The sequence below is a fragment of the Anomaloglossus baeobatrachus genome, chromosome 2, assembly GCF_048569485.1.
Source record: "Anomaloglossus baeobatrachus isolate aAnoBae1 chromosome 2, aAnoBae1.hap1, whole genome shotgun sequence".
NCBI classification, from domain to species: Eukaryota; Metazoa; Chordata; class Amphibia; order Anura; family Aromobatidae; genus Anomaloglossus; species Anomaloglossus baeobatrachus.
Genome location: NC_134354.1, coordinates 130,192,057 through 130,210,147, shown reverse-complemented (window position 1 = coordinate 130,210,147; position 18,091 = coordinate 130,192,057). Strand labels below are relative to the sequence as shown.

The 18,091-nt window shown below is 42.2% G+C and overlaps 1 protein-coding gene across 1 annotated transcript in view; it reads left to right on the top strand.

Moving 5' to 3' along the window:
* Positions 1–17,756, top strand: part of RTN4RL1 (reticulon 4 receptor like 1) — a 257,920-nt gene extending 240,164 nt beyond the window's left edge. Inside the window, exon 2 of the mRNA XM_075335337.1 lies at positions 14,420–17,756. Within this exon, the coding sequence (XP_075191452.1) occupies positions 14,420–15,765 (1,346 nt within the window). The 3' untranslated portion in view covers positions 15,766–17,756. The remainder of the gene's footprint in view (positions 1–14,419) is intronic.
* Positions 17,757–18,091: the final 335 nt, after the last annotated feature.

The window sequence follows — 18,091 nt, the reverse complement described above, 5'->3', positions numbered from 1 at the left end:
GAGATAAAAAAATAAAGTTCTATTAAAGGGGTGGTTCACTACTCTGCAATAGTGACCACATCTCTGTAAAACTGATAGGGAAGGCTTTATCTAAATACCTTGTTCAGCCATTTCTGCCTCTGAGCGGTGCTATTGCCGTCCGCTCATCTCCATAAAGTGACCCCCGGGCTCCGTGACCACTGAGATTTGGTGGTGACACATTAACTTCCAGTTGACTTGACATCACTGAACTTGGCCCCAGTCTTCCTGAATGACTGAGATGTGGGCGGTGGTTCGCCACTCGTCACAGCGCAGCATCACTCCTGTGAAGGAGAGAGCTCACAAGATGCTTGGCTGTGACGAGCGGTGAAATGCCGTCCACAGCCCAGTCACTCAGGAAGACTGGGGCCGGGCTCGGTGATGTCGGGTCAACTGGAAGTTGACATGACATCACTGGATCCTAGAGGTCACGAAGCCAGGAGGTCACTTTATGGGGATGAGCGGACCACAATAGCGCCGCTTAGAGACAGAATTGGCTCAAATAGGTATTTAGAAAAAGCCTTCCCTATCAGTTTTACAGGGATGTAGCCACTATTGCAGAGTAGTGAACCACCCCTTTAAATTAACCCTGAGATTCTCGTTAAATGGGTCATCCAGTGAAGACAACCATTTAAAAATAGTATCTAGAGGAGGGTGTTTCAATCAGGACTCAGGACCTAGAGCAAAGCAAAAAATGATTTAAATGGCCATTTCTCAGAATGGCTGCTGTGTAATACAACCTTTTTTTTCTTGAAGTGGCTGCTATTGTAAAAATGGACAACTTGCCACATGTTGGGAGCTCTGAAAATCATTTGATTGCTGCTGAAGCCCTGTTATTAAAATAATTGTTTGTGGTAAGACAACTTCATTAGACAGAAGATTAAGTTACACCAAATGTTCTTACAAAGGCGAAGAGATATTTTAACGTAAATTCTATTTCTTGCTCCATTTAGTCGTTTTTTGTGAGGCAGGTAATAGGAGAGTGTATTTCCAGATTAGAAAGCTACAAGACCATTTATTTCCTTATATTTCATCAGAAATATTGAAAAAGCCAGAAATAGATTAGTGTTATGTGGTAAAGGGCTGCTTTTACTGATTGCTGTCTGACTCCAGTGTGTCATTTTATTCAACATCCTCTGTGCTCCTATGATTGGAATATCTAATTCTCTGCCAAATTTTAATCAGGTTATGACTGTGTGACATAGAGAATATGTATCTTATGCTAAATTAGAGTAATCATAGAACCTCATGTGGATTTAAAGGCACAACTCCCTGCCAGAAGGCTTTCACGTACCTCCGTTTATAGCGAGTGTCTGTGATTCTGTAATGCTGCAGTACTTGAGCTCAGATTCCACTGTGTAGAGAGAGCCAGCAGAGAGGAAAATGAAGCCCGCTTATATGGCTCAATCAAATACTTTTAAGAAGTGATATTCAACCTGTAGCTTGGAAGACACATACCGCTCTTCAAAGACATGCGGGTGGCATTTTTAATCCACACAATGCTCCGTACAGCACAGAATAGATTAGCTAATGCACTCAAATGGCACACTTAAAACTAAAGAACATTGGGATGTAGATTTTTGAGAGTGAGATCACTGCTAAAGTGGTTCTCTTTCCGTTTCAAGGATTAAATTAAATTGCTTTAGAGAATAAAACATATCTGCCAATTTGTCTCATACTCCAGGGCACTGGTGTCATGATCCAGATGTAGGGCAGTTAAACAGGACAGTTCTTGTGAGGGTGAAAGTGGGTTGTAGCTTCAAAAGAAAAAATCATTAAATGACCTGAAAGTTCATATTAAACATTAATTAAAATAACATTTTTAGACTAAAAGCCGCTTTACACGCAACGACATCGCTAACGAGATGTCGTTGGGGGTCACGGAATTCGTGACACACATCCGGCCTCGTTAGCGATGTTGTTGCGTGTGAAACGCACGAACGACCATTAACGATCAAAATTACTTACCTAATCGTTGATTGTTGACGCGTCGTTCTTTTCCCGATTATCGTTACTGTTGCAGGACGCAGGTTGTTCGTCGTTCCTGCGGCAGCACACATCGCTACGTGTGACACCTGAGGAACATCATCTTACCTGCGGCCACCCGCAATGAGGAAGGAAGTGGGCGGGATGTTCGTCCCGCTCATCTCCGCCCCTCCGCTTCTATTGGGCAGCCGCTTAGTGACGCCGCACAAACCGCCCCCTTAGAAAGGAGGCGGTTCGCCGGCCACAGCGACATCGCTAGGCAGGTAAGTCTGTGTGACGGGTGTAAGCGATGTTGTGCGCCGCGGGCAGCGATTTGCCCATGACGCACAACCGACGGCGGCAGGTACGCTCACTAGCGATATTGCTGCGTGTAAAGTGCCCTTTAGACGCTACCATTGATCAACCTTCCCATTCTAGTATAGTTACATTTTTGTTGTTTTGTTGTATAAATGGTGGTTATGTCATAGATTATGCAGTACAAAACAAAGGTGCTGTCACACTGGAGCGTACAGACACTCAGTGGGCAGCTCAATGAAGGGGTATAACAGGGGTGGTATAGAAGGAAGGCCCTGGCAATAGGAAGATGGCATAGGGGACGCCTGCTGTCAGGTGACACTTAAGTCTGTACACTACACTCCCTCACGTCTCTATACGGGTCGTTCCCAAGTCGCCGTCATGTCTCTAGGCCCTCGCTTGCCCTGAATTCACCCTGGTTTGTGAGAAGGCCGGCGAGAGCCCTAGTCCCACCACTGCAAAAATACAATAAAAGAGAAGGAAGAAAGATAGAGGAAAATAGACACAAAAAGGAAAATACTCCAAGCTCCTGTAATTCAACTAAACACCACAGCTGTACAGTCACAATTCCTCAGCTTCTTCAAGAGACAGGCTCCATCCAAAGTGGTCAGCATAATAATGAGATTCTATAACTAGTGTCAGATAGTAAGACACGTGACTTTTTATAGCAAAGGGCTGCACCCCAGATTAAGGCTACAAAAGATAGCCAGATAAGAAAGAGTACTAAACCCCTACATCACCAAAAGAAAAGATAGTCAGTCACTCAAACACAAGCTGCTGACCTGCGCATAATTAGGCATCATGACCTTCTGGTCCCAGACTCGCCAGAGGTCTCCCCAAAGTGGGATACATCCATGACAGGTACACACAGAGCCTGTGCCCATTGTTGGATGCATATACTTTGGAGGTATGCGCATGATGGTTGCCACCATCAGAATGGATGCCAAGGCATCTGTCCATCATAGGGATTCATTGCAAAAAAAGTATGCAGCATATCATACAGTTCCTCAACATAGGAAAGAGCAGTCTAGTACACCTTCTTGTACAGTTACCAATCCCATAAAAGGGGCAAGAGATCACAGTAGACATAAATTCACAATCCTCCCCCAATAAAAATTGGGGATCAGAGCGTCCACACCAAGAGCATTTGCATGGCATGCTTTGATGGCAGGATGAATTAATTACTTTATTTCGTGAATGGAGACTTATAGGCACATGATAGTATATATTGGGAAATCCTCCCAATGTATACTGTGGGCTAAGTGTACAGATGTAGTGTGTAGTGAAGAGCAAGCGCTACCATGCTCGGGTTCTCTGTACTCATAACAAGCATTTGGATGTCCGGATGGGCACGGCTCAAGTAACCTGAGTATAATGGAAATCAATGGGGGTCTCAAGTAATCTTCCAGATAAATGAATGAGTGCCCCATTGTCTTCCATTATACTCGGGTTATGTGAGTTGCGCTCATCCGGGCGTCCAACTGCTTGTTATGAGTGCCAAGTATGGTAGTGCTCATTCATCACTACTAGTGTGCACTTAGCATAATATCCACAGCTGCATTGAGAATACAATACATTATGGGATTGTAGGATATTAATGAGGATTTATCATCATGATGAGTTTTTAAGAAATATTCATATTACCCATGAAATAACTATTCTGGTGAAATTTTTGTTAGAATTCTGTGTTGTTCTCTGCTATGCTTTCTTTAGGAATACATTGATAACTGTACGTTACCATCATCCTCATAAAGGGGTCTGTCCCTCCACAATTTAATACTGTCAGCACTGTTTGGACAGTGGCAGACTGTGTGGGGGCTATAATATATGAATAGCAGGCTGAATTTGTGATCCAGCTTCATTTATTTTTGTTTTTCTCAAACAGATTCAAATAATATAAAATAACAAAATAAACACTGCGTACCTCTTCATTTCCTAGAATTCCAGCACCGATGTTCTGGCAGTTGCCGCTGGTCTTTGTTAATGATCAGTCAGATGTGATCACTACAGCTAATCAGTGGCTGCAGTAGTGTGATTTGTTCCACATAACTGGCATCAGTGCTCAGGTACCATAATGGTAACCATCGCAAAATAGCTACAGCAAAAATCAGCACCAATGTACAGAAAAGAAAGGATTGCCATTGCCTCCGTGTAAGTTATTACTCAATGACTTAATGTATTTCCAAAACAGACCAATGTGATATTTCTTTACAAGTTGCAGGCAAAACATTCTTTTACATCATGGGACCCATCATGTAAATAGTAGAGAGCATGATGCAGAGTCTGATAGTGCAATGTGGAATTACACCACTGTAGGGTGCTGCACCCTGAACTGCGCTGGTCCTGGGGTCCTCTACAGCGACCGTTAAACTCCTATGTCCCACAGGAGCTACCGGGAAAGACTTCTGCTTACTGCCACTACTGCTGGAGAACTCCTATATTAACTGTGTGTGTGGCTCCTCACTCCCCCTGGTGGCTGCCCCCCCTCTACCCAGGTCCTAAGCTAGTGGATTGGGGCCCCAGTTGTGATGGCATCCTGTAAATGCCACACTGTTGGCAACCCCTTTGGTACCCGACCCTAGTCCAGTCCCCAGTGGGAAACAGGCAACCCTGTGTGTATGTGGTTGTGTATGATGAAACCGGTACCGACCTCCTTTGGATCCATGATCAGCACTGCACCCTAAGTGGAGTGCAGTACCCTGTGGCGACCAGATCCTCAGGGACGCCACATATCTATCTATCCTTACCTATCATCTATCTACAGTCAGGGCCAGAAATATTTGGACAGTGACACAAGTTTTGTTATTTTAGCTGTTTACAAAAACATGTTCAGAAATACAATTATATATATAATATGGGCTGAAAGTGCACACTCCCAGCTGCAATATGAGAGTTTTCACATCCAAATCGGAGAAAGGGTTTAGGAATCATAGCTCTGTAGTGCATAGCCTCCTCTTTTTCAAGGGACCAAAAGTAATTGGACAAGTGACTCTAAGGGCTGCAATTAACTCTGAAGGCATCTCCCTCGTTAACCTGTAATCAATGAAGTAGTTAAATGGTCTGGGGTTGATTACAGGTGTGTGGTTTTGCATTTGGAAGCTGTTGCTGTGACCAGACAACATGCGGTCTAAGGAACTCTCAATTGAGGTGAAGCAGAACATCCTGAGGCTGAAAAAAAAGAAAAAATCCATCAGAGAGATAGCAGACATGCTTGGAGTAGCAAAATCACCAGTCGGGTACATTCTGAGAAAAAAGGAATTGACTGGTGAGCTTGGGAACTCAAAAAGGCCTGGGCGTCCACGGATGACAACAGTGGTGGATGATCGCCGCATACTTTCTTTGGTGAAGAAGAACCCGTTCACAACATCAACTGAAGTCCAGAACACTCTCAGTGAAGTAGGTGTATCTGTCTCTAAGTCAACAGTAAAGAGAAGACTCCATGAAAGTAAATACAAAGGGTTCACATCTAGATGCAAACCATTCATCAATTCCAAAAATAGACAGGCCAGAGTTAAATTTGCTGAAAAACACCTCATGAAGCCAGCTCAGTTCTGGAAAAGTATTCTATGGACAGATGAGACAAAGATCAACCTGTACCAGAATTATGGGAAGAAAAAAGTTTGGAGAAGAAAGGGAACGGCACATGATCCAAGGCACACCACATCCTCTGTAAAACATGGTGGAGGCAACGGGATGGCATGGGCATGCATGGCTTTCAATGGCACTGGGTCACTTGTGTTTATTGATGACATAACAGCAGACAAGAGTAGCCGGATGAATTCTGAAGTGTACAGGGATATACTTTCAGCCCAGATTCAGCCAAATGCCACAAAGTTGATCGGACGGCGCTTCATAGTACAGATGGACAATGACCATCAAGCATACAGCCAAAGCTACCCAGGAGTTCATGAGTGCAAAAAAGTGGAACATTCTGCAATGGCCAAGTCAATCACCAGATCTTAACCCAATTGAGCATGCATTTCACTTGCTCAAATCCAGACTTAAGACGGAAAGACCCACAAACAAGCAAGACCTGAAGGCTGCGGCTGTAAAGGCCTGGCAAAGCTTTAAGAAGGAGGAAACCCAGCGTTTGGTGATGTCCATGGGTTCCAGACTTAAGGCAGTGATTGCCTCCAAAGGATTCGCAACAAAATATTGAAAATAAAAATATTTTGTTTGGGTTTGGTTTATTTGTCCAATTACTTTTGACCTCCTAAAATGTGGAGTGTTTGTAAAGAAATGTGTACAATTCCTACAATTTCTATCAGATATTTTTGTTCAAACCTTCAAATTAAACGTTACAATCTGCACTTGAATTCTGTTGTAGAGGTTTCATTTCAAATCCAATGTGGTGGCATGCAGAGCCCAACTCGCGAAAATTGTGTCACTGTCCAAATATTTCTGGACCTAACTGTATATACTGTTTCTATCTATCTATCTATCTATGTAATATTTAGCTAAATGTCTTTGGTTAGCATACCATACCTACCTGGATAAATTATGCCATCAGTATCTGTGAGCAATATATAACCGTGCGGAGAATGGATGAAAGATATAAACACTTATGGGAACTCCTAGGCTTGAGAAAAATAAACAGAAATAAATTGATCATCTATCTTGGATTTAAATGTCTTAGTTCTGCATTCACCGTGGAGATGCCACTTGATTATATATTCCGGAGTTCTGCTAATGCAGGAACCCTACTGATGTCATCACTTGGACTGGCTAGAAATTCATTATACAAAAATATTTCCCTATTGGAAACAGAAATTACACTGAAGCAATCCTTGTTAAAATGGTGTCACATTTCTGTTAGTATGATTCCATGGCACGTAATGAAATGGCTATAATATCAATGAGCTTAGCGGAGTAACAGTCACACATTATCCTCTGCAGATATTCTGTATTTCATATCTAAAATATGTTTCCTCCTTATAATAAGAAATGGATTGAAGGGAAATTAAAGGCATAAGAGAGCTAAATTTAGTGTACATGCGAAGAAAGGAATCATTTTCACGATATATTACTACTTTTGACTGAGGCTTCTCTGCCACAGCAGTGAGAACTTATGGGACTGAAGAGCTTTTAGTATTCAAAACTGAGTAATGCAATAAATAATTTTATCTAAAATTAGAAAAATGTTGAGCTATAATGCAAAAAAAAGTCCTATTTTCAGAGGCTGAAATTTGAAGTAAATAAACTATTTGACTGTTCCTGTTGTATAGATTAAAGGGAACCTGTCACCAGATTTGGCCCTTATAAGCTGCGGCCACGAACAGTCAGACATTATATATAGCACTCTAGAATACTGTATATAAGAGGCTAGGTATAACGAAAAAAAAACAGCCTTTATTATACTCAACTGTAGGGCAGTCTAGTCTGATGGGTATTGCTGGTTTTAGTCCGACACTTCCTATCTTCTAGCGATCACCGTCCTCCTTCTCTGCTGAATGTGGATGACGTGTTTTATGTCATCCACCCAAGGTTCTCTATTGTGCTCCTGTGCATGCGCTCTTTGCTTTGCCAGGCTGAGGGCAGAGCAAAGTACTGTAATGCGCAGGCGTGGACTGTCTTTGACCTTTCCTCGCTCTTCCGCATAACAGTATTCTGCTCTGCCCGCAGCAGGGCAAAGAGAAGTGCGGGTGCGCAGGAGCACAATAGAGGACTCGAGCGTGGCAATCGCAAACAGATGCCAGACCAAGACCAGCGACACCCATTTATCCAGACAGCCCCCCAGGTGAGTATAATAAAATCTGTTTTTTATGTTCTACAGAGCGGCTTTCAAACTTATACACAGTATTCTAGAACGCTGTACATGTCATTGGTGGTGGCCACAGCTTATAGGGGACAAATCAGGTGACAGGTTCCTTTTAATTAGAGTCTGTCACTATAAAATAAGTGATTAAACCAAGTACAGGTGCTGGTTGCTCCCTTGCCTTGGCCAAATAGTTTAGCGCACCTTTCCAATCACTTGTTTTACATCTATCGCCAGCCTTCTATGGTTCCTATAAAACCAGAGCTATCAATTGAGCAAAAGAGCAGAGAGGTAGAAAACAAGTAGGTAGGACGATGCACTGAGCTATTTAGCCATGTCAAGAGAGCATTGAGCTCTCTTGGTTCAAAACGTTATTTTATGCTGACAAACTGACTTTAAAAATTTAATTTGCAAAATCTGTAGGTTCTCAAGAGGTATCTAGCAATGTATAGATCAGGATCTTGTACATGCAAGTCATAGGCTGTTTCATTGATTTGATTGACTGCAGGTTGATTATATGGATCAATATAATTAGACTCAAATCTCGTCTTGATACTTAGCAAGTAATAACTATTAGAATAGTAGACACAGTAGCTGAAAGAGCCTCAGATATGTGGGGCAACTAGATATTGATGACCTCTCCTTTGGATCAGATCAGAGGGGATCTAACACCAGGTACCCCCACCAATCAAATCTTTTCAGTTTTGGTGGCTGCCAAATGTAAACAGTTGCACAGCTGAACAGCACGGCTCCCTCAACTGTTTAGTGACCGCTGCCACCGCTTCATTTATATAGAAGCTGATGTGCAGGTCTTGTAAACTGTCCCCGGAGCTGATAAACTGTTCATGTCTACATTTGTATACATCTGGCCACCGACAGAGATGAAAACAGCTGATCGGTGGGGGTGCCGGGTGTTGGACCTCTACTGATCTGTGGATAGATCATAAATATCATAGTAGAGAAGCACAACTATATCTCAATGTCTACAACTCAACATGATTAAAAATGATTTTCTTTTAGTAAATGATTACTTAAATGTAAAACATATGATTATTATGGTCTTGCATCTATCCTTTGTGTCTTTTCCTCCTCCCCTTCTGCTTTCTCTCTGTTGTCCGCATTCTTATTCATAGCTAGTGGGGCCTTGTCAGTATAAAGATATTTTAAGAAGTTGATCAACTCAGAATTGTTATCCAAGGGGGGTTCAAAGGTGATCTTTCTATACCACTTTCTTTGACGTTGAAACATTGGCCTTAGATTATTATGATTTACGGTATATCTTGTGGTTGTGGAAAAAAAATGCTCATCGTGAACAATAGATCATAATATTAAGGTCTGAGGTGTCATTGTCATGTTAAGGCAACTTAAACATAAAGATTAAAATGTTTACTGCCTTCATCCATCAAGGCGCCTATGAATATTGGTAAAATGCTGTTCAGTTAAGCTGGGCATAAGTCATCTCACAGAGTTATCCAACTTTATTACTATATGGTTATTGGATATCGCTGCAGAGCTTAGTATGAAGCCCCACAGCTTCTCTGCTGTTCTGCAGGCTCCGTTGGGTACCATATGCACAAAGGTATTCTCTTGTAAACTGTCACAGTCATCTCCCTGCTGTTTTGAGACTAGTGACACCCTTAGGACTGGAGCCTCCCATCTCCATCTAGACTCCTCATTTAAACGAAGTTTCCTTTCCATGGGCGTCTCATGAGTTAATGTCAGTTTTTGTTGCCAGCAGCTCATAGCTGTGGAGGTCAGTTGTAGCTGCTTTGAGCCCAAGCCCATTTAGGTTTAAATAGTGGAGCTTTCTGAGCAGTCCTTGCTGTTGTTAGAATTCATTCTACTCTGGCCATCCTTGTGAAAGGAGCTGCTGAGGTATTGTCCTGAGCCAATCCATCTGCTACTTTGGAGTCTGTCTGCTGCCGTGAAGTTTGGAGTTTGTATCCTTCTGTTTATCCCCCTATTTGCCTTTCCTTTCCCTCCGTGTTTATTAGTGCAGTTGTGGGACTAGAGTCTCCTACCGGCCATTTCCCTAGCCAGGGTGTTTGCAGGGCTAGAGAGGTATCCGGCTCAGTGACAGGTTTAAACACCCCATATAGGGACGCTAGAGAGCTCAGGTAACAGCTTGAGGTGAGTTCAGGAGGTGTCCCCCTCACCCCTCTCCCTAGACATAGGGCCCACTGTTGTTAAATTGTCTCTGGTGTCCGTCCTTTGTTTGTAGTGTTTTTGTAGTGTATCAGACGCCCGCCTGTCTAAATGCGTGTGTCGCGCGGTACGCACGGACATCTAGTCTATGTGTGAAACTCAATAATACCTCCATACATATCCACATCTGATAGGACATGCAACAAATCCGGCAAAAAAAACCCTCCATATGTGGAATTGGTGAGATATAGAAGTACAGTGCAGTTCTCATATTGCCCTTTGGTAGCCCTATTATGTGCCTTACAAAACTGAGCCATGGTATAACTATGTCTATGAGTCCTTAAGGGTGCTTTACACGCTGCGACATCGCTAGCGATCTCGTTAGCGATGTGACACGCCAGATCGCAGATCGTAGGTCATTTCTATAGCGCCGGTCACATGTGCGATCTCTGCAAATCGCATCTGTGATCTGGCGTGTCACATCGCTAACGAGATCGCTAGCAATGTCGCAGCGTGTAAAGCACCCTTTAGACTAGTATAAGAAAATGTAGTGTCTTATAATAAGTTACATCTCAACTATATGAGCTGATAAGTTACGTCTTAACTCTGAGTTCATTCCAGCTAATTATACAGCGAGCAATTAGTTTCCATTTCCAATCTCTGAACATTAGCATTTGCAGCCTGCTTTATGACAGCCCTCATATCGCTTAATCTCTCTTATTAAGTCTTCTGACCTAGGAAAAGAATAAGTAAATGTTACCTTCATCGGCTTCAGTCTTACATTGTGATGGTTGTGCAGCCTCTGATCGTGCCCCGTTCTTGAATCCTCTGTTGTCTATGCACGTCAGATTCACATTTTTTTTCACATCCGAAAAGATAATGAGTAAGAGGGTCAAGTTTGGCAATAAATGACCTTTTAATATGAGTCCATGATATTTCAAACACAATATATTTTTAATAGAAATTTCATTATTTAAGATATCCTTAACCTCCAAGTTACAAAAGCAGAATATATACAGAGGTGGCTTTTTTTATTACTTTTGATAGATTGTGTACCAAAAATTCAATAGTAGACCAATATATTGTAAATGGGATTCAGAAGCTTGTAGTTAAAAGGAATCCATCATAAGGTTTTTGCCCCTTATTCTGAGAGCAGCATAACGTAGAGATAGACCATGATTCCAGCTATGTGTCACTTACTGGGCTGCTTGCTGTAGCTCTGGTAAAATCACTGTTTTATCAGCAGGAGATTATCACTAGAGGACTAGTGAACCTTCTGCCAAGAAGTACTCCATACGAATGAACTCTGTCCACACCACCACTGATTGGCATCTTTCTGCCTATGCACAGTGTACACAAAAACCAATCAATGGTGTGGGTGGGGTTATACAGAACTCTGTATTCGTTTAAAGGGGTGTTTCACTACTCTGCAGTAGGAGCCACATCCCTGATAAACTGATAGGGAAGGCTTTTTCTAAATACCTTGATCAGCCAATTCTGCCTGTGAGCGGCGCTATTGCGGTCCGCTCATCCCCATGAAGTGACCCTCCCGGGCTCCATGACCTGTGGGATCCGGTGATGTCACATCAACTTCCAGTTGCCCTTACATCACAAAGCTTGGCCCCAAGTCCCCTGAGTGATTTGGCTGTGGCTGGCATTTAACAGCTCATTGCAGCGCAGCATGTTGCGTGCTCCCTCCTTCACTGCAGAGCGCCGCATGCAGGAGCGATGCTGGGCTATGACAAGCGGTGAAACTCCACCCACAGCCCAGTATCTCAGGAAAACTGGGGCCGGCCTCAGTGATGTTGGGTCAATTGAAAGATGACGTGACATCACCGGATCCCAGAGGTCACAGACACCGGGGGTCAATTTATGGGGATGAGTGGACCGCTCACTGGCAGAATTGGCTGATCAAGCTTTTCAGAAGAAGCTTTCCCTATCAGTTTTACAGGGATATGGCCACTACTGTAGGGTAGTGAACCACCTCTTTAATTGGAAGATGTGCCTCATACAAAACAGGTATTTTATTAAAAAAAAAATACAACATGAGGCCCAATAAGTGATATATCACTGGAATCAAGGTCTCTGGCCCCAAATCAGGCTTCGCTCAGATGGGGTAGCCAAAACACAGTGACAGCTTCCCTTTAATGAGGACCTCTCAGCTCTCCTGATGTCAATGCCAATTCTGGAGCATTTTTTCCATATAACTTTGCATTGTGCAATTCATCTGTTATTCCTATTGGAAATATAGAAAAAAAAACAAATGAGTGTTATCATTGTCATGAGATTGTCCAGTCAGTACTTTCAGTGAGAGGACACTGCCTGTTGATAAGGAGAATTGTCAATTAGTAATTAGAGGTGAACAAATTGATCCCTAACAAATCAAGTTTGTTATAAATTTCCCCAAAATTTAAGATACTGATGGACATTTGTGAAATGTGTGAAAATTTGATTTGCTTGGGAAGGAATTAAACAATATAACACATTCTCCTCACCTGTCCTCGTACTTCAAATGATTCCTTACGTTTCCTCCACGGCAGCTGCTTCTCTCTGGTCTTTCACGCGGTTCTTTTCTTCCGGTGCTGAGGCTAATAATGACTTCATGTGGTCACATCACATCGTTAACGTTACTGATGTGCGTCATCCCCCACTTGACCATTTGAAGCCAATCACTAGCATTAACTCGGTAAGAACCAAGGACCAGGGAGCTGCGGAGGTGGCAAAAGGAATAAGGTAAAAGACCAGCCTTGGTGAATTTTATTTATTTTTGTTATCCCCTTCCCTACCCTCCATATAGTATTAGGCTTCGGAGTATGGAGAGCTTAATGTGGTTGTCCGGAACTTTAGCAATGTTGATCTTATCTTCAGGATAGGTCATCAATGTTTGATCGGTGAGGGTTCAACAGCCGGCACCACCACCAATCAGTTGTTCTTGGTGCCACCAACCGGAACTACTAAGTTTCAGATCTGCACAGCACAACTCCGTTGATGAAATAGTGACCGTGACCGGGTACTGCACATCTGCTCTTATTGATTCAAATAAGGAGAGGATATACAATACCCAGCCATAGATACTATACAGTTGATGGAACCGTGCAGCTCTGAAACTGAGTAGTTCTGGCAGCGGGAATAACTGATCAACGGGAATGGTGGGTGTTGCTCCCTTAACGTTCAAACTATTGATGACCCATCCTGTGGATAGGCCATCAGTCTTAAGGCCGCTTTACATGCTGTGATCTCGCTAGCGTGCATACCCGCGCCCATCGGTTGTGCGTCACGGGCAAATCGCTGCCCATGGCGCACAACATCGTTCGAACCCGTCACACGTACTTACCTGCCTAGTGACGTCGCTGTTGCTGGCGAACCGCCTCCTTTCTAAGGGGGCGGTCTGTTCGGCGTCACAGCGACGACACTAAGCGGGCGCCCAATCGAAGTGTAGAGGCGGAAATGAGCGGGACGAACATCCCACCCACCTCCTTCCTTCCTCATTGCCGGCGGCTGCAGGTAAGGGGAGGTTCCTCATTCCTGCGGTGTCACACATAGCGATGTGTGCTGCCGCAGGAACGACGAACAACATCGTACCTGCAGCAGCAACGATAATTGGGAATAGGGGAGCATGTCAACGATTCACGATTTTGCAAACTTTTTAAATCGTTTGTAGGTTTCACACGCAACGACATCGGTAAAGACGCCGGATGTGCGTCACGGATTCCGTGACTCCAACGACATCGCTTTAGCGATGTCGCTGCATGTAAAGCGGCCTTTAAACTCCTGCACAATCCCGTTAATAAACATCTTTTCACGGCAATCAAGACATTTTCAATTTGGACTGATTTTATTCAGACTGAATAGAATCTACTGCCAGATTAAGTGAATCTGCCCGAAAATTAATTTTGGGAGATTCACTTATATCTATTCATAATAGATTTGCAGAAAAATTAACAGAGGGATTGCACAATGTAGAGTTATGAAAATTGCAATTGTGTTTATATTCCATGGGCAGAACAAATATATTCCGAAACATGCCATGAGAGCTGAGGGATCCTTTAGAACAATATAAACATTTAGTCAATGTCCTTGTAAACAGAAGTTTATTTTTTTGTCTCTTTCTCATTCTTCAAGCACAGTATTTGCAGAATCTATCCTTTCATTATTGATATGTATTTTAATGCATACGATACTATAAATAATATTAATTCATTGTTTTCTCTTTTGTTACAGGGAGTCACTTGGATCTATTTTTGGTTCTTTTTGGACTGCAGTTGCCTTTTATATCCCTATGTCCGATAAACTGTATATGTTACCCTTCACCAATGACTGTCAGCTGTCAGGCTCACAACTTTGGGGCTGTGCCAGAGGGGATTCCAGAAATCAGCGAGAGAATATTTCTTCAGAACAATCAGATAAATATGCTCCTAAGGGGGCATTTCAGCCCTTCCTTAGTCACTCTGTGGCTCTACAGCAACAATATTACCTTCATTGATCCAGAGACATTTGAAGGGTTTGATAACCTTGAAGAACTGGATCTTGGGGATAATCGCTATTTGAGGGCTTTGGCAGGAGAGACATTTCAAGGTTTGTCTAGACTTCATACCTTGAACCTGTACAAATGTGGCCTCAGCTCCTTGCCTAGTGGGATATTTAGCGGACTTCACAGTTTGCAATTTCTTTATCTTCAGAACAACCACATTGAGTTTCTACAAGATGACATCTTCATAGATTTGGTCAACCTGAGTCATCTTTTTTTGCATGGAAACAAGCTTTGGAGCCTTCATCAAAATACCTTCAGAGGTTTGGTCAACCTGGATCGTCTCCTCCTTCATCAGAATCAACTTCAGTTCATTCATAGAAATGCTTTTCATGATCTTAAGAGGCTGACCACACTATTTCTATTTAACAACAGTATATCAGAAATGCAAGGGGAATGTTTAGCACATCTTTTTGCTTTGGAGTTTTTGAGGCTTAATGATAACCCCTGGGACTGTGACTGTAAATCCAGATCCCTGTGGGAATGGTTACGAAAGTTTAAAGGGACTAGTTCCAATGTTATTTGTGAGTCACCGGATAATGTGCAAGGCAGAGACCTGAAAACTCTAAAAGCAGAAGATTATCTGCATTGTTCTGGCTCGGAGTCACTTCACCAAATTAAGACTCATACTTACAGTACCACACATCAGATATCACATAAAGGGCATCACTCACATCATTCCTCAAAGGAAAAAGGAAAAGATTCACACCAAAATGAGCCAGCAGCCCATCCAGACCCACGTCCAGGAACAAGGAAACATGGTAAGAACTGCACCAGTCATAAAAACCGAAACCGGATCTCCAAACCCCTGTCGGGAAAGAGCACACATGACTTGCAGGATTATGTGCCGGATTACCAGATGAAATTCAATTTCGATACTATGCCCACTCCTTCAACAAAGAGGAAGACTAAATGTACAAGGAGGACGTCCATGAGAATGCCAAGTGGTGTGCAGCAGGCAGCAGAAAACAACAGGTGTGATGGGGTCAGGGTGTCCCTGCTGCTCTTCCTCCTGGTGTTAGCTGTCATTGTACGCTGACCAACGTTGGAAGGTACTTTAGCCACTGCCACCACTTTCTAAAGGACCAGCATTTCTTTCTGTTATTCTTCTTTATTTGTGTATGGAGGATTTGACAAGGAGGATGAAGGAAAGTGGCTTCTTATGATCAATTGGCTTGTGTTGGTGGATTATAAATGTTAACTGGATGCAAAGCAGTTGGGGGGACGAGCATTTTCACAAGCCTACCATATGCTGCCCCAACTTTGCATGTACAAAGGGCAACGTCGTTTAAAGACATTGCAGAAAAATTCATTACTCATTCTTGTTACCAACTAGACATGCAAAATGGGGCATTCTTACTAATCCTTCCTGGTTTTTATATATTGTTTGATCTTTAAAGTGGGAACATAATTATTTGAAAATCCCACACCCATTGCAAGCCAGGCCTCCTACACATGCAAAGACACTGTGTGAGTAATTCTCCAACTGGTTGCGTTGGCCTATACATTTGTTATTGGTCTTTGGGCCAATGCTGCTCAGAAGACAATCTACAAATCCTGAAAACAAAAAACTCAGGCATATTATCTTATTCTAGCAGGGCTTAGCTGCCATGCTACCAAAGGAAGGTTACAAGCATACAATAGGACTTGTTAAAAAAATAAAAATAGAAAAGAGATTCCTGCAGGCAGCCTGTTTATTTTGTATCTGTATCCACATAGTTATTTAATGACACAGCCCTTTACCTACCCTCTTCTGTCCAAATATCCATAAGTGTGTCTATTAATTGTTTCTATGGCTATATCTGAAAAAAAAATGAAACATCCTAAAAAGAAAACTGTGCTGTTTGTTTTATAGCAAATAGGCATTATTGATTGGCTTTGAGCTTTGGCATTAGTTATTTTGGGGCGGGAGGTATAAGTAACTATTCACACCTGTCAGCAGTGGTGAGTATAGAAAGATGGTAAACTACCGTCTTGGGAGAACTTCAGAATAATCCAATGGCCCATGGAGTAAACCTTTAACTCAACACAATAGAATAGGCAAGGGTATCAAAGTTAAGTTGGCAAGACAAAAGGTGGTAAAAAGTATAAAAAGTACATACAGTACGGGTTCATCATAAATATTCAGCCATAGAAGTCAGTGTCTTATTTGGGAGTGTAGTTTGGTGAAAATGTAGTTGGAAAGAAACGGGTGCTCCCATCAGTGTTAGTTGATGTGAGCCTTATAGCTGGTCTAGAGGTATTCACAGTATAGGTGTAAAAGTCCCCTATAATGTCAGTAATTGTGTAAGGACTCAAAAGATATAGGCCCCATGCAGTGCATAGGCAGAAAAGTCTCATATGATCTATGAAGACAACAACCTGATGAAGAATCTCCATCAGTCATGGGCCATCTCTTAACTTGTCCTATTGGCACAGGTAGTAACTAAGGGATTAGTCAAAAAGGGTCTATGGGCAGGGATCAGAGACAGGTGTTAGCATAAGTCGACTGAAAACAGGGTTGCAATTTATCAGAAGATTTTTGTTATATTGTACTTAGGGGGAAGTCAACATGTGCCTATCAGAGTGTGCTGTGTTGTAACTCTATATCCTCAAAGGCTGCCATAGGATCTTCACAGAAAGTCAAATACAGATGTCTTGGGATTAGCTCTACAGTATGTGCAGAACTCTGGGGACTATCAAGAAATTACACTCAAGTTTTACCAAGAGCAAAAAAAAAATATATATAAAATGTATAAAATAAAAGAAATATATATATACAATATTATTAAATAAATATATACTTAAACCACAAAGTCCTATTCTTAAAATAAAAATGAAGGTTTCTTTTGCCCTGGAAAGCTGGAGTTTACATCATGATAGATCACCCCACTGCCGGTAAGAAGTAGCAGTGTTAACCAGATATAGATAACAGATCTAGTGAGTATTGCACACACAATAAAAATGTTATTTCCTTGTAAGAAAACTTGTGTGACCAGAAGAGAACACGGAAATAAACTATAATAAAAAATAGCCTTGGGTATAAAAAAATCTGCTTGCTTTTTTTTTTACACAGTTTGATGTGCTGAGAATATCGTGGTTTCAGGCTATTTCTATTCATTCCCTTGGCTCATTGTTTTTGAATACAAAGCATATTTGTATGCGCTGGTTAGACTGTCTTATTACCATATTTTAATGTGCTGACCACTGTTTATTACAGTAGTAATGGCCCCTAACATTGTATTCATGATGTGATATTCTACATCCATGGAGCGTCAGGGTGTCTATTATCTAATCAAGGAGGCAAGCGAGTGACAGGCAAATTGGATTTTTTTCCCTTTTAGCGATGTATTTAGATGGGAAAGTTCAGGATTTAGCAGATTCTA